General features: G+C 48.4%; 1 protein-coding gene across 1 annotated transcript in view; it reads right to left on the bottom strand.

Moving 5' to 3' along the window:
• Nucleotides 1-26,639, bottom strand: part of GPT2 (glutamic--pyruvic transaminase 2) — a 58,505-nt gene extending 31,866 nt beyond the window's left edge. The window contains exons 1-3 of the mRNA XM_073605802.1: nt 26,339-26,639; nt 4,435-4,524; nt 2,255-2,363 (exon numbers count right to left, since the gene is read on the bottom strand). Coding sequence (XP_073461903.1) covers nt 2,255-2,363; nt 4,435-4,524; nt 26,339-26,560 — 421 coding nt within the window. The 5' untranslated portion in view covers nt 26,561-26,639. The remainder of the gene's footprint in view (nt 1-2,254; nt 2,364-4,434; nt 4,525-26,338) is intronic.
• Between the last annotated feature and the right edge of the window lie 1,019 nt (nt 26,640-27,658).

Raw genomic sequence — 27,658 nt, forward strand, 5'->3', positions numbered from 1 at the left:
AACATGTAACATGTTCCAAAAGGTGAACTTATCCTTTGAGCACCTTTCACATTGGCGAAGTCAGCCAGCGGATCCACCCGCTCAGCATAGGATCCCTCCGCTGATCCCTGCTGAGCAGGAGGATGACAGGTCCGTGTCCGCTCTGCTAATACAGAGCGGACACGGACAAAGCCCACTGTCCTTTATGGGCTGTCAAATGGAAAACAGGCCGCCTGTCTGTTTCAATTGACTGTCATCCAATCCGCCAAACGGATGGGGAGCGAATTCCCAACCATCTGTTTTTTAATGGTCAGGATCTGATAGGATGTTTTTGGCAGGTGTCTCTATAGAGTGTAAAAGGGACCTTAAAGCAAGACTCAGAAAACGATTTTTAATACATTTTTACTATTCAAAGCATCCATCCATGTCTCCATGATTTATTTTGATGAGAAATCACTTTGAAAAACACCCCTCTAGCATTTCTAGTTGTGGCCATCAAGGGCAGATGATTCATGTAGCATTTACTTGCTGGAATCCATCTGCCCTTAGCTTAAGAATGAAGGCAATAGGGTGTGCTTAGCAAAGAAAGCCCCTCCTCCAGACGAAAGAAAAATAAATGCCCATGAAGACTCCTGGGAGGATGTATGACAATTTTTTTGGCCTAGGCCAGAAACCAACTGAGGAAAATGTTAAACTTCTTTTTTTTTTTTTTTTTTTTTAACACAAGTAAATATAATATTTCCCATCTATTTACTAATGTTAGCAGCAGAAGGATTAAAGGGGTTGTAAATCCTCAAGGTTTTTCAGCTCAATGCATTCTATGCATTGAGCTGAAAAACCTTCTGTAGTGCAGCTCCCCCCAGAGCCTCCCTTTTACTTACCTAAACACGATCGTTCCATCGCCGGGGACGAGCTGTCTTGGGTCCTCATTGGATAGATTGATAGCAGCGCAGCCATTGGCTCCTGCTGCTGTCAATCAAATCCAGTGACATGGGGGCCGAGTTCTGCTGTCTGCGTCAATGAACACAGCAGCAGGACTCAGGAGCGCGCCCGCACAGGTGTCCCCTTGGCATGTGGGTCTTCGAGGGGGCACTCAATGCGGGGAGGAGCCCTGCTGGGGGACCCCAGAAGAGGAGGATTGGCGCCACTCTGTGCAAAACCCTTGCACAGAGGAGGCAAGTATAACATGTTAGTTACCGTATTTATCGGCGTATAGCACGCACTTTTTCCCCCTGAAAATAGGGGGAAAATCAGGGGTGCGTGTTATACGCCGAGAGCGTACCTCGGAGAAGGAGGGGGACGCCGCCGAATCACCGAGCCGACATGTCTTGTTTACTCGGCTCTGACGTCACACACACATTCCGCCTCCGCCCCCGGCATTGGACCAGTGTTCTGTCGATCACAGGAGCTGGTCCAATGGCGATGGCGGAACGTGTGTGTGTGAGAGCCGAGTACTGTAAACAGAAGATGACGGCTCGGTGATTCCGGCGGCGCTCGTCCCCCTCCTGATTTCCTGCACTGCATGAAAGATAGTGAGGCTGCAGGTAGGCATCAGGCTGCATTGGATGGGCGCAGATCAGGCTTCAGATGAGCACAGAGGCTGCATAGAGGCTGCAGATGGGCATCAGGCTGCATTGGATGGGCGCAGATCAGGCTTCAGATGGGCACAGAGGCTGCAGATGGGCATCAGGCTTCAGATGGGCACAGAGGCTGCATAGAGGCTGCAGATGGGCATTAGGCTGCATTGGATGGGCGCAGATCAGGCTGCAGATGGGAACAGAGGCTGCCTAAAGGCTGCAGATGGGCACCGACCATTATTTTGCTTCAAAGTGGTTTATTTGAAAAAAAAAAAAAAAAAGTTTTTTTTTCTGGAAACTTCCCTCCTAAATTGGGGTGCGTGTTATTCGCCGATAAATATGGTATTTAAAAAAAAAAAAAAAAAAAAAACCCACAACTTTACAACCCCTTTAATAGTTCATGTCGACTAAGAGAGTTTCATTCCGGTTTATTATCAGCCATTATCTAGGTAAGAAAAATATTAACAATTTCCTCTTTGCATCTCTTCATTGACATGCTGGTGCTGTACAGAGGCTGCAGGCTGAGCCAAGCCTGAGGATTTTAGTGGCTGGCACGCAGGCCCACACGTCTGATGATTTATGTCTTCCTTCTCTGTGGAGCTCTAAATGAGATTTTATTCTGTTTGACAACATTCAATATATTTTTAAACAAGGCAGTTTAGTCTGAATACTAAGGCTTATCAATTACTGCATCTCACCAAGGCTGTATCCTCCGCATGACTGCAGGATTCTGCTGGCTCTGCTCTTGGCATCCGCTGGGAAACGCGGGCTGTCCAGGAGATCAGGATAGGTGCACAATGCTACCACCTGCAAACAGCAGCAAAAGCAATACTCGGTTATTTATTGATGGGAAGGCCACGGAAGGACAATACTCATTACACACAAAAAAAAAAAAAATAGGAGGGGGACTGTGCAGAGCTTCACCCACTACAAGGTAATGGATCATTCCAAACCTGATATTTACATCTAAAAGTAGATCCAGACAGGCTGAACCATTCACAGACATCTTAAAAACTAGGCTGACATCTATTTGCCTCAAGCACCCCTGTTGGCCATTTTTCACAAGGCAAAGTGACCTAGCAGTTGCAGAGTATGAAATATTCCCGTGTCCCAGGGTACTCCTTGTGTGCCACCCAGTTGCCCTTAATCCTGGCACTGACCCTTCCAAAAATGCTATGAAAATATTGACTTTTGTGAAAGTAGGTGATCAACCTGTCAACCCCCCCTCCCCAGAACAGTGCTCAGTCAGCCCTCAAATTTTCCACTCGCCTACTCGCATTTTGCAAGTGGAAAATGATGGCTGGCAAGCGTGGGCTGCCTGGGATTGGGGTGGCGAGCACCGCCGGCAGGCAGGGTTGAATGGGGGTTGTTCGCCCAGGGGAAGAGAGAGGGTGGCCTGGATCATCAAAGGGGAAGAGAGCGTGGAGAAAGAGGAGAGCTGGCTGGATCACAGAGCGGGTATAGCCCGCTGTAACAGCTTACACTTGAATTGCCTCCGCTCGCGGTCACACACAGTCCTGCCTCTTGACCCAGCGCCTGTGACAAGACAGAACGCCATTTCAATGCTGGTGTGGACGTGTTCTATCTCCAACAGGCGCTAGGTCAGGAGGCGGGACTGTGTGTGATCGCGAGCGGAGGCAATTCAAATGTAAGCTGTTACAGCGGGCTATCCCCGCTCTGTGATCCAGCCACCCTCTCTCTTCTTCCACTCTCTTCTCCTGTGATGATCCGGCCGCCCTCTCTCTTCCTCTGCACAGGTCACGCTGCATTGATGGGCACAGGTCACGCTGTATTGATGGGCCACAGGTCACGCCGCAATGGTGGGCCACAGGTCACGCCGCAATGGTGGGCCACAGGTCACGCCGCAATGGTGGGCCACAGGTCACGCCGCAATGGTGGGCCACAGGTCACGCCGCAATGGTGGGCCACAGGTCACGCCGCAATGGTGGGCCACAGGTCACGCCGCAATGGTGGGCCACAGGTCACGCCGCAATGGTGGGCCACAGGTCACGCCGCAATGGTGGGCCACAGGTCACGCCGCAATGGTGGGCCACAGGTCACGCCGCAATGGTGGGCCACAGGTCACGTCGCAATGGTGGGCCACAGGTCACGCCGCAATGGTGGGCCACAGGTGAGGCTGCATGGGTGGGCACTGGTTACACCGCTATGATGGCCACAGGTGAGCCTGCATTGATGGGAACTGATAAAGTTGTTGTTAAGATTTATTTTTGTAACTTTATTCTGCATAAAACAATAAGTGTAATTTCATGAGTTAATTTATGAGGGCGTGTTTAGGAGTGGAATTAGGGGCGGGGTGGGGTAGGGGTTGGGTGGGGCAACTGTTGGTGAGTAACCCTTAAGACCTGGCTAGTAACTCAGGACTTGGAATTTTGAGCCTGGTAGTAATAGGTCATTCTGACACTGCATTGCAGGGATGGGAAGAAAGGTATTTGCCATGATATTTGAAATTTCAGGATGCACAGGAGGTTATTGCAGGTGACCGCTGTGCTGTGCAGGGGGTTGTGGCGGCTGACGGTGGTGCCACGCAGGGGGTTATTGCAGCTGATCAAAGTGCTGTGCAGGGGTTGCATAGGTAGGTATACACTATGCAGCTATAAGGTCACTTTGATCTGTGTGCACCTACTATAGGTGTGCTTTGAGTTCTCAGTTCTGTTCACCATTAATTCCCATTTTTAGATGGTCTACACTCCAAATTTAGAAATAGGTTATACCATGAGTACAGTTATAATAAGATATTAAAAATGAATAGGTGATTGACCTTCCATTTGGATGGACCCTTTAACAGAAAAATAAACATCCCTATAATGCAAATTATTTACATGATGCTATTGACAAAGGACAAAACAGTACTTGTTACCTGTCGCAGAAATGTGATTGGCTGCTGTCCCATAGCATGGGCATCCCCAATGTTGGCTTTTATGACCTCATCGAAAGGTTTCTTAATGCCCTATAGGAAAAATAAACAATAAATCAAAACATGAGGAAAGGGGTTTAAACAATTGTGAAGTACTGAAATTATTGAGAGGAAAGAACGAGCTGCCGCATACCGATGACGTCACCGCCATCCAGGATTACTGCACAGATAGCCACAACAGCAACCTGCACCGTACGGTGAGCTGGGTCCATCGCTCCTGGTAAGAGTACCTCTTTCTCCCCTTTTCCCTTTGATGGTGAAGGCACTCCTGGGTGTACATCCCCCATTGAATACATCCACCCCAGAGACTGTTTGACTTATACAGCAGTTGCCTCTTCATTACATCCCGTTTCACTACTACCACTTTTGGGACTCACATTCACTGTTTATTTTGTATTTTTTGGTTTCAGCTGTTATAACATTGTAATTTATATAAGATCCACCACGGGTTTTAGATTTGTGTGCTTTATTGCAAGTCTATTTTTACTAGTCACCTTTATACGTTGACACTTTGCAGTTTATTGCAGCTTACACTGTTTTGCACTCCTGCCTGTAATATACTTCAAATACTAGTGACACCATATATTCAGTTTTTTTTTTTGTGCGACTTTAAGTCGCATGACGCATTTTTTCACTTTCACAGTTGTGAAACACACAATATTTATTGTTAAAAGTTTCTATACGTGAGAGACCAGTCTTTCCAGATAGCCTCCAGTTTCACTTTTCTACATATTTTTGTTTCTTTCATTTCTAGCGCTACACTTTATACCCCCATTTTTACCACAATTAGTCTTGTTGTGTTGGCTGCTCACACTTTATAGGTTGGCGCAGTACTTCTTTATATGTACCTCATGAAGCCTGACTGAAAAACTCCCAGGACTGCCATCATAGCAGTGAGCTCTTTTCCGACTCACTTTTATACTTGCTTTGACTTTAATACACATTAAAGCGCCTACCGCTCTAAAATGCTTTAATGCAGGGGTGTCCAATCTTTTTTCCAAGAGGGCCAGATTTGATGAATAGAACATGCTTGAGGGCCGACCATTTTGCCTGACATTCTTAAACCATTAAAATTTGGTCTAAGTGTGTCCATCCGAGCACTAATACACGGCCCAACAAGAATTCTCTTGCCTTTGTGCTGTGTGTGGTGAATAGATGAGCTTGGGCGTGTTATTTGGATATACCGGATTTAATCTGCTTATAACATGCACCTTCACTTTAAAAATGAAGTTTCAGGAAAAAAAATCTTAAATTTTAAATAAAGAACTGTGAAGCAAAATAAGGGTCAGTGCCCATCAATGCAGCCTAATCAGTGCCCATCTGCGGCCCCCACTCCATTGCCATGAATGTGGCCCCCACTGTATTGACATGAATGCAGCCCCCACCGTATTGACATGAATGCAGCCCCCACCGTATTGACATGAATGCAGCCCCCACCGTATTGACATGAATGCAGCCCCCACCGTATTGACATGAATGCAGCCCCCACCACATTAACATGAATGCAGCCCCCACCACATTAACATGAATGCAGCCCCCACCGTATTGACATGAATGCAGCCCCCACCGTATTGACATGAATGCAGCCCCCACCGTATTGACATGAATGCAGCCCCCACCACATTCACATGAATGCAGCCCCCACCACATTCACATGAATGCAGCCCCCACCGTATTGACATGAATGCAGCCCCCACCGTATTGACATGAATGCAGCCCCCACCGTATTGACATGAATGCAGCCCCCACCACATTGACATGAATGCAGCCCCCACCGTATTGACATGAATGCAGCCCCCACCGTATTGACATGAATGCAGCCCCCACCGTATTGACATGAATGCAGCCCCCACCGTATTGACATGAATGCAGCCCCCACCGTATTGACATGAATGCAGCCCCCACCGTATTGACATGAATGCAGCCCCCACCGTATTGACATGAATGCAGCCCCCACCGTATTGACATGAATGCAGCCCCCACCACATTCACATGAATGCAGCCCCCACCGTATTGACATGAATGCAGCCCCCACCGTATTGACATGAATGCAGCCCCCACCACATTCACATGAATGCAGCCCCCACCGTATTGACATGAATGCAGCCCCCACCACATTCACATGAATGCAGCCCCCACCGTATTGACATGAATGCAGCCCCCACCGTATTGACATGAATGCAGCCCCCACCGTATTGACATGAATGCAGCCCCCACCGTATTGACATGAATGCAGCCCCCACCGTATTGACATGAATGCAGCCCCCACCGTATTGACATGAATGCAGCCCCCACCGTATTGACATGAATGCAGCCCCCACCGTATTGACATGAATGCAGCCCCCACCGTATTGACATGAATGCAGCCCCCACCGTATTGACATGAATGCAGCCCCCACCACATTGACATAAATACGGCAGCCCCCACCACATTGACATGAATGCAGACTCACCATTGCTGTCAGTGCAGCCTGATTCATGTCCATCTGCAGCCTTGGAGGAGACAGGGAGGGGGCGGGACGAGCGCCAACAGATATACAGGAGAAATTCCTGTTTACACGGCGGCCTCTTTAATTGAAAGTCCCGCCTCCTATGATGGACAAAACAATTGTCCAATGGCAGCGCAGGAGACGGGACTTCCTTTTACACAGGACGCCGTGTAAACAGGAAATTCTCCTGTATCCTGTACGGCGCTTGTCCCGCCCCCTCCAAGGCAGCCAGCATATCTATCTTTTATGGCCCCCGGCGCTCGGGGATTCGTTGGGGGCCACAAAAGATATATATGTCAAAATTACCAGGCGGGCCGTCCGAAACCGGACCGCGGGCCGCGATTGGCCCGCGGGCCGGACTTTGGACATGCCTGCTTTAATGCTTCTGTGATGCTATAATGAAGCTTGGCAAATTTCCTGTATGTGTTGATTCTCTATTTGTTTTAAAGGGGCCCAGTGGTACCCTTGTTCAGGAGATCCCCCACTCAGTAAGAACCCCCAGCTCCACGGATCCCCCCCCCACACTCAGTAGGAGACCCCAGCTTTGCTGATCCCCCCCCACTCAGTAGGAACCCCCAGCTCCGCTGATCCCCCCCCCACTCAGTAGGAACCCCCAGCTCCGCTGATCCCCCCCCCCACTCAGTTGCAACCCCCAGCTCCACTGATCTCCCCCCACTCAGTAGCAACCCCCAGCTCCGCCGATTCCCCCCCCACTCAGTAGGAACCCCCAGCTCCGCCGATCCCCCACTCAGTAGGAACCCCCAGCTCCGCCGATCCCCCACTCAGTAGGAACCCCCAGCTCCGCCGATCCCCCACTCAGTAGGAACCCCCAGCTCCGCCGATCCCCCACTCAGTAGGAACCCCCAGCTCCGCCGATCCCCCACTCAGTAGGAACCCCCAGCTCCGCCGATCCCCCACTCAGTAGGAACCCCCAGCTCCGCCGATCCCCCACTCAGTAGGAACCCCCAGCTTTGCCGATCCCCCACTCAGTAGGAACCCCCAGCTTTGCCAATCCCCCACTCAGTAGGAACCCCCAGCTTTGCCAATCCCCCACTCAGTAGGAACCCCCAGCTTTGCCAATCCCCCACTCAGTAGGAACCCCCAGCTTTGCCAATCCCCCACTCAGTAGGAACCCCCAGCTTTGCCAATCCCCCACTCAGTAGGAACCCCCAGCTTTGCCAATCCCCCACTCAGTAGGAACCCCCAGCTTTGCCAATCCCCCACTCAGTAGGAACCCCCAGCTTTGCCAATCCCCCACTCAGTAGGAACCCCCAGCTTTGCCAATCCCCCACTCAGTAGGAACCCCCAGCTTTGCCAATCCCCCACTCAGTAGGAACCCCCAGCTTTGCCAATCCCCCACTCAGTAGGAACCCCCAGCTTTGCCAATCCCCCACTCAGTAGGAACCCCCAGCTTTGCCAATCCCCCACTCAGTAGGAACCCCCAGCTTTGCCAATCCCCCACTCAGTAGGAACCCCCAGCTTTGCCAATCCCCCACTCAGTAGGAACCCCCAGCTTTGCCAATCCCCCACTCAGTAGGAACCCCCAGCTTTGCCAATCCCCCACTCAGTAGGAACCCCCAGCTTTGCCAATCCCCCACTCAGTAGGAACCCCCAGCTTTGCCAATCCCCCACTCAGTAGGAACCCCCAGCTTTGCCAATCCCCCACTCAGTAGGAACCCCCAGCTTTGCCAATCCCCCACTCAGTAGGAACCCCCAGCTTTGCCAATCCCCCACTCAGTAGGAACCCCCAGCTTTGCCAATCCCCCACTCAGTAGGAACCCCCAGCTTTGCCAATCCCCCACTCAGTAGGAACCCCCAGCTTTGCCAATCCCCCACTCAGTAGGAACCCCCAGCTTTGCCAATCCCCCACTCAGTAGGAACCCCCAGCTTTGCCAATCCCCCACTCAGTAGGAACCCCCAGCTTCGCCGATTCCCCACTCAGTAGTAACCCCAAGCTCTATTGATGTCTATGCAATATAGTGCAAAAAGGTCCATATATTAAAACAATCGAATGTCCCAGAAGTGAATGTTAAATCGATAAAAAAACATTAATTCACGTCCAAACCACCAGCGAATAACCTCACTTGTGCCCCCCCCCCCCCCCCCCCCATGGGTATAGGCTTTCCTCTAGGAATGCAACCCCCCCAGCTAAACATTGTCAAACAGCGCTTGTGAGCCACTCCAGGACTCAAGGGATATCCAACGCAGCTGGCTCCTAAACTTCTCCCATAATCTCCTCCTCAGTAGTCAGTAACATCATATATGCAGAGAGAAAGATGCCAATAGTGCTTGAATTGTTTTAAACACTATCAAAAATGTATTTAAAATTGTGCAGGGTACTTACATTGTATAGGTCAGTGATGGTGAATTGTGCACCCCAGATGTTTTGGAACTGCATTTCCCATGATGCTCATGCACTCTGCAATGTAGTTGAGCATCATGGGAAACATAGTTCCAAAACATCTGGGGTGCCAAGGTTCTCCATCACTGGTATAGGTGCTTCCAGCGCACCACACTAAGAGAGCATTGGTTTAAAAAGTGTAACACACAGCAGCACATCCCCCATCCCATGGGGAGGGGCTAGTCAGTGAAGGCATTCGGGCTCCACGGTGTTTGGTTAATTCACTAGGTGTGCGCGCCTCCCTTTTGTTCTGTTTTATGACATTGCCTATTTAAACAAGCCCTTTCTTATTCAAGCCCCCCCAACATCCACTCAATCACCCCTGACATAGAAGATCTGAGCTCAGCATTTGAGGAGTTCACTCCTGTGATGGAGAAGGTGAGCCGTAACAACTGAGCCTCCCGTAGCAAGGTTCTGGGAGTTTTTCCAGTCAGGCTTCAGGAGGTACATAAATGGTCTACACCTATAGCAAGGGTTTTATCCAACTCTGGCCAAAGCTGCACAGTTTGTTTTTATCTACAGACATCCCTTATCTGCAATAGCCATTTTTTTTTTGTCAAAAGTGAACTAACCCCTTTCATTTTTAAATTTTAGGATACACCATATACAGCGCATCTGGAAAGTACTCACAGCACTTCACTTTTTCCACATTTTTGTTATGTTACAGTAGGGCTGGGAGATTTACTTAAAAAAAAAAAAAATCTTCGATTCTCTGGTGTCCGCGCCGGTCCGGAGGCGCTGCGGGCATGAGTTTTTAGGCGAGGCCGTGGCTTCAGCCTAGTCCGCGGCGTCCGGCCGTATCCGCGGACTAGGTCGAAGCCGCGGCCTCGCCTAAAAACTCATGCCCGCAGCGCCTCGGGACCGGCGCGGTGAAAAAAAAAATCTAAAAAAATCGATTTGCTTAAATTTTGAATCGATTTGACCTCTCAACTCGATTCAAGATTTAAATTGATTTTTTTCCCAGCCCTATGTTACAGCCTTATTCTAAAATGGAATACATTCATTGTTTTCCTCAAAATTCTACAAACAATATCCCATGTGCAGAAGTATCACAGCCTTTTGCTCAATACTTTATTGAAGCACCTTTGGCACCAATTACAGCCTCAAGTCTTTTTGAGTATGATGCTACACGCCTGGCACACCTATTTTTTGGCAGTTTCTCCCATTCTTTGCAGGACCTCTCAAGTGCCATCAGGTTGGGTGTGGAGCGTCTGTGCACAGACATTTTCAGATCCCTTCAGAGATGTTCAATCAGGTTCAAGTCTGGGCTCTGGCTGGGCCACTCACAGAGTTGTCCCGTAGCCACTCCTTTGTTATCTTGGCTGTGTGCTTAGCGTTGTTGTCCTGTTGGAAGATGAACCTTCGCCCCAGTCTGAGGTCCAAAGCTCTCTGGAGCAGGTTTTCATCAAGGATGTCCATGTACATTGCTGCATTCATCTTTACTTTGATTCTGACTAGTCTCCCAGTTCGTGCTGCTAAAAAACATCCCCACAGATTGATGTTGCCACCACCATGCTTCACTGTAGGGATGGTATTGGCCAGGTGATGAGCGGTGCCTGGTTTCCTCCAGACATGACGCTTACCATCCAGGCCAAAAAATTCAATCTTTGTTTCATCAGACCAGAAAATTTTGTTTCTCATGGCCTGAGAGTCCTTCAAGTGTCTTTTGGCAAACTCCAGGTGGGCTGTCATGTGCCTTTTATTGAGGAGTGGCTAACATCTGGCGATTCTACCATACAGGCCTGATTGGTGGAGTGCTGCAGAGATGGTTGTTCTTCTGTAAGGTTCTCCTCTCTCCACAGAGAAATGCTGGAGCTCTGACAGAGCGACCATCGGGTTCTTGGTCACCTCCCTGACTAAGGCCCTTCTCCACCAATCGCTTAGTTTGTCTGGGCGGCCCACTCTAGGAAGAGCCCTGGTGGTTCCAAACTTCTTCCATTTACGGATGATGGGGGCCACTGTGCTCATTGGGACCTTCGATGCTGCAGACATTTTTCTGCACCCTTCCCTAGATCTGTGCCTCCATACAATCCTGTCCCCGAGGTCTACAGACAATTCCTTGGACTTCATGGCTTGGTTAACTGTGGGACCTTATATACACAGGTGTGTGCCTTTCCAAATCATGTCCAATCAACTGAATTTACCACAGGTGGACTCCAACCAAGTTGTAGAAACATCTCAAAGATGATCAGTGGAAACCTGAGCTCAATTGTGGAGTGTCATGGCAAAGGCTGTGAATACTTAGACCCCATTCACACAGGGACGACTTGTCAGGCGACCTAGTCGCCTGACAAGTCGCCTCCCGTTCTGTACTATGGAGCCGTTCTAAGGGGAGCGACGCAAGTCGCTCCGACTTAGAAAAAGGTTCCTGTACGACTTCGGGGGCGACTTGGGGCGACTTGCATAGACTTCTATGCAGAAGTCGTTTTGCAAGTCGCCCGGCCATTCATTTGCAGGTCGCCTCGCTGAGGCGACCGGCAAGTCGTGTTGCCCCTGTGTGAATGGGGTCTTATGTACATGGCATCTTTTTCGTTTTTTTTTTTTTTTTTTACTTTTAATAAATTTGCAAAAGATTTCAAACAAACTTCTTTCACGTTGTAATTATGGGGTATCGTTTGTAGGATTTTAAGGAAAATAATGAATTTAATCCAATTTTGGAATAAGGCTGTGTGGGGAAAAAGTGAAGCGCTGTGACTACTTTCCTGATGAACTGTACATTAAATAATGCAACAGAAAGAGTTAAAAATTCTATGCAGTTGCTTTTAATAATAGGACAGAAAAATGTGTCAGAAGTTCCATATTTAACTGCTGCCGCCCTCACTCTGCTGGCGCAGGGACAACTTTGCATGTGCATCCGGTATCCGCTACACTGCCGGGTCGCAGGCTCTGGGGTTACCATGGCAACTGCATTCAGTACAAAGTCCCTATTGTTGATTCTCTCTCCCCCCCCCTCTAGAAATGACACAATTATATTCATCTCTCTCCAAGTTCTTCCTTCAGAACATTTTCAATCAACCTGTCAGTGGTTAATGTTTTGTGTCAGTTTCCTCATATCAGAGCAGATCTCGGAGGATAATGGACTCAACAATTGTATAGTAAGAACAATAAAAGATAGAGACGATTATTTCACACCATTCATTTCTATAGATACAGGAAGCCAGCAATTACATCACAAATAAGGTGCTTATGTTCCAACAACGGGCTTCATTAAACAATGGTGCATTGTTATTATCACGCCGTGCAATATAGAAAACTTTATTTTGTTTCCTAGAATATTTTAATGAAAGATTAGCGCAACATAAATACGTTCTTTTTTTTTTGGTATGTCAGCCCTGGGGATATCTCCCATACAATCACATCTGAAATCTATTCATTATGCAGGTTGATCAATTAGCAAAATTCCTATCTACAGCGCTAAGGTGACCAAATTTACATCAGTCTACAGAAATTCAAACCCAACAGAAATGGCTTTTATTTTGTCAACCGCTTCACCTCCGGAAGACCGGGCCATTTTTTGCGATACGGCACGTCGTTAATTTAACTGACAATTGCGCGGTCGTGCGACGCTGTACCCAAATAAAAACTGACGTCCTTTTTCTCCCCCCCCCCCCCACCCCCCACAAATAGAGCTTTCTTTTGGTGGTATTTGATCACCTCTGCATTTATTATTTTATGTGCTACAAAAAAAAAAAGTCCAACAGTTTGGAAAAAAAAAAAAAAATAATAATAATATATAAAAAAAACAAAAAACAAACAAACCCCCTCCCCCAAAAAAACAAAAACAATATTTTTTACTTTCCGCTATGAAACATATCTAATAATAATAATAATAATAATAATAAAAACAAAAAAAAAACCTAAATTTCTTGATAAATTTAGGCCAAAAGTGTATTTTGCTACATTTTTTTGGATAAAAAAAAAAAACCCAATAAGCGTATATTGGTTGGTTTGCACAAAAGTAGGAAGTGCACCGAATGGAAATTTTGGTGCCGAAACCCAATCCGAAAATGCAGGATGCCGAAAACCAAAACCAACAGTTTTTAAAAAATATTTATATTTTTATCAGGGCTCAAAATTTCAAAGTCCTGAGCACTAGCCAGGCCTTAAGACCCCATTCACACAGGGGCAACACGACTTGCAGGTCGCCTCAGCGAGGCGACCTGCACACGACTGCCCGGGCGACTTGCAAAACGACTTCTGTATAGAAGTCTATGCAAGTCGCCCCCGAAGTCGTACAGGAACCTTTTTCTAAGTCGGAGCGACTTGCGTCGCTCCCCTTAGAACGGTTCCATAGCACAGAACGGGAGGCGACTTGTCAGGCGACTAGGTCGCCTGACAAGTCGTCCCTGTGTGAATGGGCTCTAAGAGTTACTCGACACCAGTTGCCCCACCCAACCGCTCCCCTGCTCCACCCCTAAGTCCGCCCCTAAACACGCCCTTGTAAATTATCTCATGAAATTACACTGTTAAATGTTTTAATCAGAATTAAGTTCCAAAAATAAATATTAACATAAAGTATATCAGCATCCATCAACGTAGCCTCACTGTGCCCATCAACGCAGCCTCACTGTGCCCCTGAACGCAGCCTCACTGTGCCCCTGAACGCAGCCTCACTGTGCCCCTGAACGCAGCCTCACTGTGCCCCTGAACGCAGCCTCACTGTGCCCCTGAACGCAGCCTCACTGTGCCCGTCAAGGCAGCCTCACTGTGCCCGTCAAGGCAGCCTCACTGTGCCCGTCAAGGCAGCCTCACTGTGCCCGTCAAGGCAGCCTCACTGTGCCCGTCAAGGCAGCCTCACTGTGCCCGTCAAGGCAGCCTCACTTGCCCCTAAAATTAACTTTTAATTAGTTTTATTTTTTTACAAAGACCTTAACGGTAATATCGTGCGACATAAAAAAATTGGAACTACCACTATTTTATTCTCTAGGGCGTCTGCTTTCAGAAAATATATCTTTTGGGAGTTTATGTAATCTTCAGTCCTAAAATATATTTTTTTTAAAAGGTGTGCAAACAATGCAAAAACCGCTCTGGCTGTGACAGGGCTAAAGGATAAGTTCATCCTTCGGGAACAGGTTAGGCGTTCCACCCGTAAGCTTTCTTAGTTAAAAATAAAAACTGGCACCTAACATTTTTTAGCTGGCTCCTACTAAAGCAAATTTGTCAAGCCGTGCTTTAACATATAAGGCTCGGTTCACACTTGTGCGGTGCAGAAACCCTAATCCGTGTTCCCGCATCGCACCCGTCTCGCACAGCAGTTCACACTGCCATATGCCAACTGCCGGGAGTGTCAATACATTGGTAATGCCACCCCCATTTCAGCTCGCATATCGCACTGAGAACTGACATTTCGGATATGAATCGGATTCTGGTGAGGAGCAATAAATAAATAAATAAATAAATAAAAGGGTCCTGTGTAAGTTTGCATGGCTGAAATCCCATTGCACGGACACCGTATGCAATTTGCACTGCAGTGTGGTGCAAATCACATGCGATCTCGCAGAGTGCGCTGGTGTGAACTGGCACTTGAAGCTTATATGAGATTTTAGTGATCGAGGTTTAGATCAAAATGCGGACGGTTAACTGGAGGTTGCCATGGCAGCATGACATTTTCTTCCTTATGAGACACGAGCACAAAAAAACATGATAAATGGTCTCCGATGCTTCCAGATACATTGGAGTCCTTCATGCTTTATAATCAAACGAGGGCAGGAAATACGGACGATCGCTCTTCTGGTACAACTGATAAACAGTCCAGTTCTTTTCAAGGGAGTGGCTGCATTGCCGAGCCTATTTAGGCCTCATGTACACTGGGTGATGGCAAATGGCCACCACTCATCTCTATGCCCTTGGAGGACCGGGGTGATGTCAACGTCACTTCTGCGTTTTTTTTTTTTTCTTAAAAGCACAGGATAAAAAAAAAAAAAAAAAAAAAAAAGGTTTTTGATCTTTTGCTTTTAAAGGGAAGAGGAGAAATTTGGGGTCTTTTAAACCCCAGATCGCTTCATAAAGAGGACCTGTCATGCTGTATTGTTATCACTAGCTGATGTCTACATTCCTTACGATAACAAAAGTGATCAAAACACTTTAACTGGTTCCCGACCAGCCGCCGCAGATCTACTACAGCAGGTTGGCTCCCCTGGGCGAGCCGTCGTAGCTGTACATAGGCCGCTTTAAGAGCACTAGGGGGCACGTGCTGCCGGAGGCGCGCGCATGACGATGGAGCCGATGTGCGTGCCCGGTGGGCGCGATGTCCGCCGGGCACCTGTGAACGCTCCTGAGAGAGACAGAATGGAGGTCTGTCAATGTACATAGACAGATCTCTGTTATGTCAGGGGTGAGGAGACTGATCAGTTGTTCCTAATGCCCCCTAGTGTTAACCCCTTTCCTGCCAATGACATTTACACAGTAATCAGTGTTTTTTTTTTTAGCTCTGACCGCTGCATACATGTCAATGGTCCCAAAAAAGTGTCAAAAGGGTCTGATCTGTCCGCCACAATGTCGCAGTCCCGATAAAAAAAAAAAAAAAAAAAAAAAAAAAAAAAAATCGCAGATCGCTGCAATTACTAGTAGAAAAAAAAAATAATACAAATGCCATAAATCTATCCCCTATTTTGTAGACGCTATAACTTTTGCGCAAGCCAATCAATATACGCTTATTGCGATTTTTTTTTTTTTATATAAAAATATGAAGGATACATGTCGGCCTAAACCAAGGAAGAAATTCGTTTTTTTGTATTTTTTGGGGGATATTTATTATAGCAAAAAGTAAAAAATATTGTGTTTTTTCCAAAATTGACGCTTTTTTTTATGTTTATAGCGCAAAAAATAAAAACTGCAGGAGGCGATATCAAATACTACCAAAAAAAAAAAAAAAAAAAAAAAAAAAAAAAGCTCTATTTGTGGGGAAAAAAGGACGTCATTCTTGTTTGGATACATCGCATGACCGCGCAATCAGTTAAAGCGACGCAGTGCCGTATCGCAAAAAATGGCCCGGTCATTAAGGGGGCAAATCTTCCAGGGCGCAATCATCAGTTAAAGCGACGCAGTGCAGCATCGCAAAAAATGGCCCGGTCATTAAGGGGGCAAATCTTCCAGGGCGCAATCATCAGTTAAAGCGACGCAGTGCAGCATCGCAAAAAATGGCCCGGTCATTAAGGGGGCAAATCTTCCGGGGCGCAATCATCAGTTAAAGCGACGCAGTGCCGCATCGCAAAAAATGGCCCGGTCATTAAGGGGGCAAATCTACCGGGGCTGAAGTGGTTAAAGAAGTCGTTTGCAAGCTGCGCTGAAGTCGTGCTGTGCGGAGCGGCTTCATCGGGCGACTTTGAAGCTGCCCCAGTGTGAACCGAGCCTAACACTGGCACCTCCATGATCCCACCCCCCTCACAGAAAGTGAATACTGAAAACTGGTAAGGCGGTGTGTTTTGCCCAGAGGTAAAAATCCATCAAGCTCATCTAATGCAGAATGAAATCATCAACATGAGAAGATATTCTGGCCTCGCCCGTCTGATGACAACCCGTCAGAAAGTCTCCAAATCAAGTCAAGGAAGTTGAAGACTTTGTATGTTAAAGCAGACCTCCGGGCTCCTTCAGAAAAAATTAACAGTCAGCAGCTACAAATACTGTAGCCGACGACTTTCAGTATTAGGACACTTACCTGTCCAGGGATCCAGCGGGGTCCTCATCCGAGCCGATTTTTCATTCGGCTCTGGGGTGCCGCCACCATCTCAGCTAAGGGAAACCAGCCTTGCGGCGTCACAACCAGTTCCCTACTGCGCATGCGTAAAGCGCACTGTGGATTGTGAATGACCCGGAAGTGGGGGAAGGAGAAGGGGGACCCAACTACTAGCTGAGGTCACCCCAGTGATGTCAGCTGGAAGTGGGAATGGGTTCCTGTCAAAACCAGGTACCCGCTCCCCCCCCCCCCCCAAAAGGTGCAGCGTGGGAGGAGGCAAACAAGCGGAGCTTCCCCTTTTGGGTGGAGCTCTGCTTATAAAAAAAAAAAAAAAAAATTAATGTTTTTGTGTGGTATGTCCCTATCTGTCCCATGATACTCACATTGTATGGGCGTCAGACAGAAAGCATGCCGGATCTCTTCATCTTTAAAAGAAATGGGTCTCTTTTTTTTTCAGATTCATACTTACCTAGGTGGATGCTGCTTCTGTCCCCCACCGGCTCTAAGACTGAGAGTCACCGCTATCTGTCCTGCCTCTCCCATTTCCCCCTTCCCCTTGCTGGAGCGCTGGGTTGTGGAGGGAGGCGGGAGCGGCCGGCTCAGGCTCTCAGCGGCTCGGGGGTTAAGGACTATGTGAACGCCATGATTGGCTGTCACATGATCAGAAAGCTGTACACACTGCTGTGCTCTGCGAGATCGCATGTGATTCGCACCGCACTGTAGTGCAAATCACATGCAGATGTCGGTGCAATGCGATTTCAGCCATAAATATAGTATGGCTGATATCGTATGGCATTCGGACCAAACTCGCACAGGACCCTTTTTTTTTTTTGGTCCGCACCAGGATCCCTATGTGTGTTCACACCCCATGCGATCCGATTCATGGCCGAAGTGACAGTTAGCAGTGCGATATGCGAGCTGAAATGGGGGTGTCATTAACAATGTATTGACACTGCCGGCAGTTCGCATATGGCAGTGTGTACTGCCGGGCGAGTTGGGTGCGATGCTGAAACCCGCACTGGATTCGCAGGTTTCCCACATAACACAAGTGTGAACCGAGCCTAACTGTGCCGGGAGCGCGCTCTCGGCACAGCCGTGTCCGCAATTTGGTACACAGCTGTGTCCGCAATTTGGTACACAGCTATGCGGCCTCTCGGCGTCAAGGCCCACCCAACAAGAGGCCGCATATTCGCATACTGTCGGTGCCTAGGGGTTTAGAAAAGCCTTTACGTGAATGATTTTAAAGGAAACCTGCGTGTGGAGGATTGAGGAAAGGTTAGTGCCTCCGACAGGATTTTATTACTGCCTGCATCCCATTAAGGGGACTCCTACTCCCCACAACCCACTGCAAAAGGGAGCAGGGATGCACTGATATCGGTCACAAAAAATAATCAGCATTTTTCCGAAAGAAAAAAAAAAAAAAGTGCCGATAATGGCATGCAGTGTCCCATTGACTACAAGGCAAAATTGCGTCCCACTGGCTGCAACGCAAAAACGACAGCCACAGTATTTAAATTCAAAAATCGTCCATTACGGTTATCGGACACATGCATCTTCAATTTTCGCTTTCGGCACCGGAATTTTAATTCCGCTGCTCCACTAAAAAGGAGGCAGGAAATCTCCACAGGTCAACCCCCCCCCCCCCCCTCACCCAATGTATTCCAAAAGACCCATTATCTACAAAGCCCGTTCTGCTGAATACGGAGCAAAAAAATTATCTTGGAAGGATGGTAATACTAAACCGCAGGAATGCAGGGCTAGCAAAGGCTGAAAATTCAATGACTGCAGGAATGCAATGTAAGCAAGTCTATAAGAAGCACAATGTAAGCACTCCGCAGAGAGCAATCCAGCATGGAGGAGAATGGATGGAAGCAGATTAGCTCAGAGCATCCTGCAGAGATCACAAATAGAGTACAGGAAGTGATCTGCTATTCTTTCCTATACAAATATTCCTTATGACTTGGATTCCTCACTTTCTAGGAAAACATCACGTTCCAAGCAGAACTCCGGGCACAAAAAAACTCTCATTTATATATAAATATTCCTCAATAGGAGAAAAGGAGAGAAGTCCTCTGTGTGTGCATCACATGCCTTTGCAATCCTGGATATGACCTCTTTAAAAGTAGCAGTGACATCATCAATATGCTGTACATACAGTAGCCGGTGCGGTGGGAAAGGCCCAGCAGGCTCCACCCACTGCAGAAAACTACAGAAGGGGGTCGGAGACAATACCTGTCACAAGAAGAGAGAGCAGAGTTGTAGGAGGGGCCCAGCAGGCTCCACCCACAAAAAGTTGGCCTGATATCTGACTTAAAGCGGTGAATGGAGACGCGCCGGACTCCTGCTGTGAGCCGCAGCGTGCTGCAGTGTGAACCCAACCTTAATGAATTAGAAAAAAAACAAAAAAAAACACAATAGTTACCCCAATTCTTTTGTATAATGTGAAAGATGATTTTACGCCGAGTAAATAGAAACCCAACATGTCATACCTTAAAATTGCGCACGCTCGTGGAATGACGACAAACTGCAGTACTTAAAAATTAAAGTTACCCGTTTAGGAGTTATAGAGGAGGTCTTGCGCTACCACTTATTGCTCGCTCTCTAGCGATCACAGCGATACCTCACACATGACTTGGTGGCAAAACCCTTGTTGGCAATAGCAGAGGTCAGACGTTTCTTGGAGTTGGCCACCAGGTTTGCACACATCTCAGGAGGGATTTTGTCCTCTTTGCAGATCCTCTCCAAGTCATTAAAGTTTTTCGAGACTGATGTTTGGTAATTCGAACCTTCAGCTCCCTCCACATATTTTCTATGGGATTAAGGTGTGGATACTGGCTAGGCCACTCCAGGGCCTTAATGTGCTTCTTCTTCAGCCACTCCTTTGTTGCCTTCGCCATGTGTTTTGGGCATAGGTGTGCGCAGCCTAATGCATTAGGGTGTGCACCCTTAAGCTCAAACACACATGCATGTGTATGTATCTACATATATATGACCCCGGCACATTGATCTCCCTGCTGGCACAGTGAAAGAGAAAAGGATAAACACTTCTCTTATGGCAGAGCCCGTAAGAGGGAGATCTTTCCCATGTTCCAGTTGCTACACAGAACAATAACACTAATGCGCATGGGGGGATTAGGGTGTGCCAGGGCACACCTGGCACACCCTGTGCGCACGCCTATGGTTTTGGGTCATGGTCATGCTGGAATACCCATCCACGACCCATTTTCAATGCCCTGGCTGAGGGAAGGAGGTTCTCACCCAAGATCTCATGGTATATGGCCCCGCCCATCGTCCCTTTGATGCGGTGAAGTTTTCCTGTCCCCTTAGCAGAAAAACACCCCCAAAGCATAATGTTTCCACCTCCATGTTTGACGGTAGGGATGGTATTCTTGGGGTCATAGAGGCAGAATTCCTCCTCCTCCAGACATGTTGAGTTGATGCCAAAGAGCTCGATTTTGGTCTCATCTGACCACAACACTTTCACCCAGTTCTCCTCCGAATCATTCAGATGTTCATTAGCAAACTTGAGACGGTCCTGTACATGTGCTTTCTTGATCAGGGGGACCTTGTGGGCATGTAGGATTTCAGTCCTTCACGGCGTAGTGTGTTACCAATTAATCTCTTGGTGACTATGGTCCCAGCTGCCTTGAGATCATTGACAAGATTCTCCCGTGTAGTTCTGGGCTGATTCCTCACCGTTTTCATGATCATTGAAACTTCACGAGGTGAGATCTTGCATGGAGCCCCAGACCGAGGGAGATTGACAGTTATTTTGTTTCTTCCATTTGCGAATAATCGCACCAACTGTTGTCACCCTCTCACCAAGCTGCTTGGCGATGGTCTTGTAGCCCATTCCAGCCTTGTGTAGGTCCTACAATCTTTGACATCCTTGGGCAGCTCGTTGGTCTTGGCCATGGTGGAGAGATTGGAATCTGATTGATTGATTGCTTCTGTGGACAGGTGTCTTTTATACAGGTAACAAGCTGAGATTAGGAGCACTCCCGTTAAGAGAGTTCTCCTAATCTCAGCTTGTTACCAGTATAGAAGACACATGGGAGCCAGAAATCTTGCCGATCGATAGGGGATCAAACTTATTTCTCTCATTAAAATGCAAATTAATATATAACTTTTTTGAAATGCGTTTTTCTGGATATTTTTGTTGTTATTCTGTCTCTCACCATTAAAATAAACCGACCATTAGAATTATAGACTGATCATTTCTTGTCAGTGGGCAAACGTACAAAATCAGCAGGGGATTGAATACTTTTTCACCCTCACTGTATCAGCACCGGTATAACGCTAGATAAAAGTAATATAATCCGAACCGTGCAGAAAGTGAGATGGAGCAATTCGAACATAACATGCAATGCAGGGAATGCGGTCCGGTGAGAAGAAAGAATTGTGACCAGCAGAATAAATAGAAATCTGCCGTGTGAGCGGAATGCGGTCGTCATAAAACCTGCAGAGGAATGCCGGGGTCACCATCCTTACCGACAGGTGGAAGGCCCGGAGCACAAGGATGTAATGGGGACCGGAGAGATTCCGGGGCCGTCCGCTGATCACAACCGTACAGAACAGATCAGCTCTTCTTCTGGTGGGACTACAAGTCTCAGCAATCTGCCGAAATCCTGGTCTACAAGACAGCAACAGCTCCGCCTGCCAAAAGGCATATATGAGCTGTGTAACCACAAGTTCCAGCATAACCATCCAGCAGCTGCGGCGGTAGCACCCCCCCCCCCCCCGACCAGCTATACCTCACCCCACCAGGTTGCTGACGTTCTAATACTTTCCTATGACAGCTGGAAACACATGGGAGGCTTAATTCACAAAGCTCACACACCAGGACACTGATCTTCATCGCCGCTGTGCACAATGGTAAGGCTCGACATGTTTGGTACCTATTTACTCAATGCAACCTCATCTGTTATATTTTACCCAAACATTGAGCAATGTATTGCATTTGTGTGCCCTAAAATTAAAGTGATTATAAAGTCTCTTTTTTTCTATAAAAACAACAAACATGTCAAACTTACCTTTTTATCTATCTATACAAAAATGTTTTGCCTTTCATTTCTATTTCAAACTGAATGGGTTGTTTCAAGATTTTCATTTACAAACTTACTTTAAAGTGGTTGTGAAGGCTGAAGGTTTGCATTCTATGCATCAAGAGGAAAAAAAACTTCTGTGTGCAGCTCCCCCCCCCCACCCCCCTCCAATACTCACCTGAGCCCTCTCTCGATCCAGTGATGTGCAAAAGAGACCCTCAGCTATCCTGGGTCTACCTCTTTCTATTTCAGTCTATTGGCTGAAACTGCAGCAGAAATAACTGGCTCCCACTGCTGTCAATCACAGCCAGTGAGCCAATGAGGAAAGAGCGGGGGGGGGGGGGGGCGGTGGGAACGAGCCACAGCTCTATGTGTCTTATGGATGCAAAGAGCAGGGCTCAGGAGCGAGCACACATCAGTGCCCCCATAGCAAGCGGCTTGGTATTGGGTGCACTGGCCAAGGAGGACGAGCCGGGAGCGTCGGTGGGAAAGGATCCGGGCTGCTCTGTGCAAAACCATTACACAGAGGAGGCAAGTATAACATGTTTTTTTTTTTTTTTTTTAAGCCAAACGTTTAAATACCCCTTTAACCACTTCCCGCCCGCCCTATAGCGGATTGACGTCCGGGAAGTGGTTCCGTTATCCTGACTGGGCGTCATATGACGTCCAGCAGGATAACATGCCTCCCGCGCGCCCCCCGGGGGAACGCATCGTGGCGATCGGTGGCGCGGTGTGTCAGCCTGACACACCGCTCTTGGTAAAGAGCCTCCGGCGGTGGCTCTTTACCACATGATCAGCCGTGTCCAATCACGGCTGATCACGCTGTCAATGGGAAGAGCCGTTGATCGGCTTTTCCTCACTCGAGTCTGACAGATGCGAGTAGAGGAGAGCCGATCGGCGGTTCTCCTGACAAGGGGGGGTCTGCGCTGATTGTTTATCAGCGCAGCCCCCCTCAGATCACCACACTGGACCACCAGGGATCTCCACTAGGACCACCAGGGAAGGGGCAACATGTGGATGGCCAGGTATGTACCCCATGGCCATCCACATGTGCCCAATCTGTGCCAATCAGTGCCCACAAATGGGCACTGATTGGCACCATTATGTTCCAGCAATGCCCCCAATATGTTTTATGAGTGCCACCTGTCATTGCCCATCAGTGCCACCTGTCAGTGCCCATCAGTGCCCACCTATCAGTGCCCATCAGTGCCACACATCAGTGCCACCCATTAGTATCCATCAGTGCCACCCATATGTACCAATCAATGCCACCTATGAGTGCCCATCAGTGCCGCCTATGAGTGCCCATCAGTGCCGCCTATGAGTGCCCATCAGTGCCGCCTATGAGTGCCCATCAGTGCCGCCTATGAGTGCCCATCAGTGCCGCCTATGAGTGCCCATCAGTGCCACACATCAGTATCCATCAGTGCCACCCATATGTACCAATCAATGCCACCTATGAGTGCCCATCAGTGCCGCCTATGAGTGCCCATCAGTGCCGCCTATGAGTGCCCATCAGTGCCGCATACCAATGCCACCTATCAGTGCCCATCAGTGCCACCTATCAGTGCCCATCATCAGTGCCACCTCATCAGTGCCCATCAGTGCCGCTGTATCAATGCCCGTCAGTGCAGCCATATCAGTGCCCGTCATTGAAGGAGAAAACGTACTTATTTACAAAAAATTTTAAACAGAAACAAAGAAAAACTTGTTTTTTTTTTTTCCGAAATTTTCGGTATTTTTTTATTTGTTGCGCAAAAAATAAAAACCGCAGAGGTGATCAAATACCACCAAAAGAAATCTCTATTTGTGGGAACAAAATGATAAAAAAATTTGTTTGGGTACAGTGTAGCACGACCGCGCAATTGTCATTCAAATTGCGACCACGCTGAAAGCTCAAAATTGGCCTGGGCGGGAAGGTGTCTAAGTGCCCGGTATTGAAGTGGTTAAGGAATCCCAACGCTAACAAGTCAAAAGATCGCCAAATAGTCACCTGAAAAGTTCTTCAATAACAATGTAACAAAGAAAGCCAAAAGATAAAAGAAACAAAAGGCAACAAATTTCAGGGTTCACCAGTCCCCCTTCATCAGAGCTTCAACAATGTAACACAAGAGATCCAACGGGTCCAAAGTTCCAGCATAGAAGTATCACTTCCAGCAGGAGAAATGTATCATCGATGGTGACGCCTGAATGACAAGTGACTGCGCCAGTGATGAGGATTACAATAGAGGCAGGGAGAATGGCAACGGGGGAGGGGAGGGGGCCCGGAGGCTGGCAACGGTAGCCGGTAACATTCCTGGTGATTTCTCACATGTCACGTTATAAAGGGCGGAACATACGAGGCCCAACACATCTCCGGCTCACACAGACTCTGCACATGTACAGGAACAGCATCTCCACTGAGCATGCTGGGATCTGTAGTGCCCCAGGAAGTTTTCTCTTCATAGGACATGCAGAGTCCCAGCATTGCACAGCAGTGGAGGTCCTGAGCTCCGTGTACACACAGCGCAGTCCTCCTGTCATTAATACTGTCATGCTGGGAGTTGTAGTCCCCCTGTCATTATTAGTCATGCTGGGAGTTGTAGTCCCCCCTGTCATTATTACAGTCATGCTGGGAGTTGTAGTCCCCCTGTCATTATTAGTCATGCTGGGAGTTGCAGTCCCCCTGTCATTATTACAGTCATGCTGGGAGTTGTAGTCCCCCTGTCATTATTAGTCATGCTGGGAGTTGTAGTCCCCCCTGTCATTATTACAGTCATGCTGGGAGTTGTAGTCCCCCTGTCATTATTAGTCATGCTGGGAGTTGTAGTCCCCCCTGTCATTATTACAGTCATGCTGGGAGTTGTAGTCCCCCTGTCATTATTAGTCATGCTGGGAGTTGCAGTCCCCCTGTCATTATTACAGTCATGCTGGGAGTTGTAGTCCTTCTGTCATTTCTACAGTCATGCTGGGAGTTGTAGTCCTCCTGTCATGCTGGGAGTTGTAGTCCACCTGTCAGTATTACTGTTGTGCTGGGAGTTGTAGTCCCCCTGTCATGCCAGGAGTTGTACCCATCCTGTCGTGCTGGGAGTTGTAGTCCTCCTGTCGTGCTGGAAGTTGTAGTCCCCCTGTCGTGCTGGGACTTGTAGTCTTTCTGTCATTATTATGGTCATCCTGGGAGTTGTAGTCCCCCTGTCATGCTGGGAGTTGCAGTCCCCCTGCCATTATTACAGTCATGCTGGGAGTTGTAGTCCTCCTGTCATGCTGGGAGTTGTAGTCCCCCTGTCATGCTGGGAGTTGCAGTCCCCCTGCCATTATTACAGTCATGCTGGGAGTTGTAGTCCCCCTGTCGTGCTGGGAGTTGTAGTCCCCCTGTCGTGCTGGGAGTTGTAGTCCCCCTGTCGTGCTGGGAGTTGTAGTCCCCCTGTCGTGCTGGGAGTTGTAGTCTTTCTGTCATTATTATGGTCATGCTGGGAGTTGTAGTCCTCCTGTCATTTCTACAGTCATGCTGGGAGTTGTAGTCCCCCTGTCGTGCTGGGAGTTGTAGTCCTTCTGTCATTATTAGTCATACTGGGAGTTGTAGTCCCCCTGTCATGCTGGGAGTTGTAGTCCTCCTGTCAGTATTACAGTCATGCTGGGAGTTGTAGTCCCCCGGTCATGCTGGGAGTTGTAGTCCCCCTGTCAGTATTACTGTCATGCTGGGAGTTGTAGTCCCCCTGTCATGCTGGGAGTTGTAGTCCCCCTGTCAGTATTACAGTCATGCTGGGAGTTGTAGTCCCCCTGTCATGCTGGGAGTTGTAGTCCCCCGGTCAGTATTACTGTCATGCTGGGAGTTGTAGTCCTCCTGTCATGCTGGGATTTGTAGTCCTCCTGTCATGCTGGGAGTTGTAGTCCCCCTGTCAGTATTACAGTCATGCTGGGAGTTGTAGTCCCCCGGTCATGCTGGGAGTTGTAGTCCCCCTGTCAGTATTACTGTCATGCTGGGAGTTGTAGTCCCCCTGTCATGCTGGGAGTTGTAGTCCCCCTGTCAGTATTACAGTCATGCTGGAAGTTGTAGTCCCCCTGTCATGCTGGGAGTTGTAGTCCCCCGGTCAGTATTACTGTCATGCTGGGAGTTGTAGTCCTCCTGTCATGCTGGGATTTGTAGTCCTCCTGTCATGCTGGGAGTTGTAGTCCTCCTGTCATGCTGGGAGTTGTAGTCCCCCTGTCATGCTGGGAGTTGTAGTCCTCCTGTCATGCTGGGAGTTGTAGTCCTCACCCTCTGTAGCTCTCTCTCGATCTCCCCGGCCTTGGTGACGATCGGTCCCCTCACAGCGTACTCCACCGCCCGCACATTGGGGTTCATAGACTGCAGAGTGAGGATCCGGCTCCGCACCGCGGGGGCCTCCGCCACCACACTACTCTTATCCCTCCTGGGGGCCCCGGAGACCCCCGTCCTCCTCAGCCCGCCGCGGAGCACCGATCTCACCGGACCCCTCATGTCACCCGAGGACCACCGCTCTATGGTGGGCGGAGTCAGGAGGAGGGGCAGGGCGCAGCTTTGTGGTGGGCGGAGTCAGGAGGAGGGGCAGGGCGACGTTCTGTTGGTAGGCGGTGTCAGAAGAGGGGCAGGGCGCAGCTTTGTTTGTGGGTGGAGGTAAAGGGAGGGGCCGGGCGGCGTTCTATGGTGGGCGGAGTCAGGAGGAGGGAGCGCGCGGGGACCACTAAAGAGGGTTGGAGCGCGAGGAATCCCCGGCATGCAATGCTCGCCTGACAGGAATTGGCGGGAAGAGCTCATCGAGTGCTCATTGCTGGCTGCATTCTGTGAGGAGAGCTCTGACATACAACATGTCATGATAATCAGTACCAAGGAACTAATAAAGGTGTAACTCAGAGTCCTCCCACCCAAACTCAAAGAAATATAGTCTATACTAACTCTGCATGTGATCAGAGCATTTACTTCTTATAATAGACTGTCTAATACAGCTCACCGCAATGTGGTGTGAACGACCCATAGGTATTCGTCACCGAAACAGGTGACCCCTGCCGAAGGATTTTACCTCAATTCCTGTTTAGGTGACCAGTAACTTCCTGTCGAGGTGGCTGTGATCACCAAAATAAAAGGGTAAAAAGGGGGAAAATCATAAAAACTGGAGCAACTCTGCCTGGCAACCAATCAGATTCTACCTTCAGCTTGTTCAGTTAAGCTTTGAAAATGAAAGATAGAAGCTGATTGGTTGCTGTACACGGCTATCTCCCCCTCCCTTAGGGTTGCCACCTTATCCCTTTAAACCCAAACACATATGAATTACACAGGTTCTGAGGCTGATTTGATGCAGATCAGGCACCAAGTGAATTTAATTACAACCTTAATCAGCCACAGAACCTGTGTAATTAATATTTTTGGGGGGTTTAAAGGGATGAGGTGGCAACCCTACCCTCCCCCATTGTATAAATGCAGTACACAGATTATACCCAACGCCAGGACATGGCTGCCAACCAACCCCGACTCCTCGCCGTCCACTCATCTGTTAAACATCGTCCTGATGGCCCTCTACATGGAGCTCCTTCCTCACCCACATCCCCACCTACCATCCAC

This window comes from Aquarana catesbeiana, linkage group LG11 (assembly GCF_042186555.1).
Source record: "Aquarana catesbeiana isolate 2022-GZ linkage group LG11, ASM4218655v1, whole genome shotgun sequence".
Taxonomy (NCBI): Eukaryota; Metazoa; Chordata; class Amphibia; order Anura; family Ranidae; genus Aquarana; species Aquarana catesbeiana.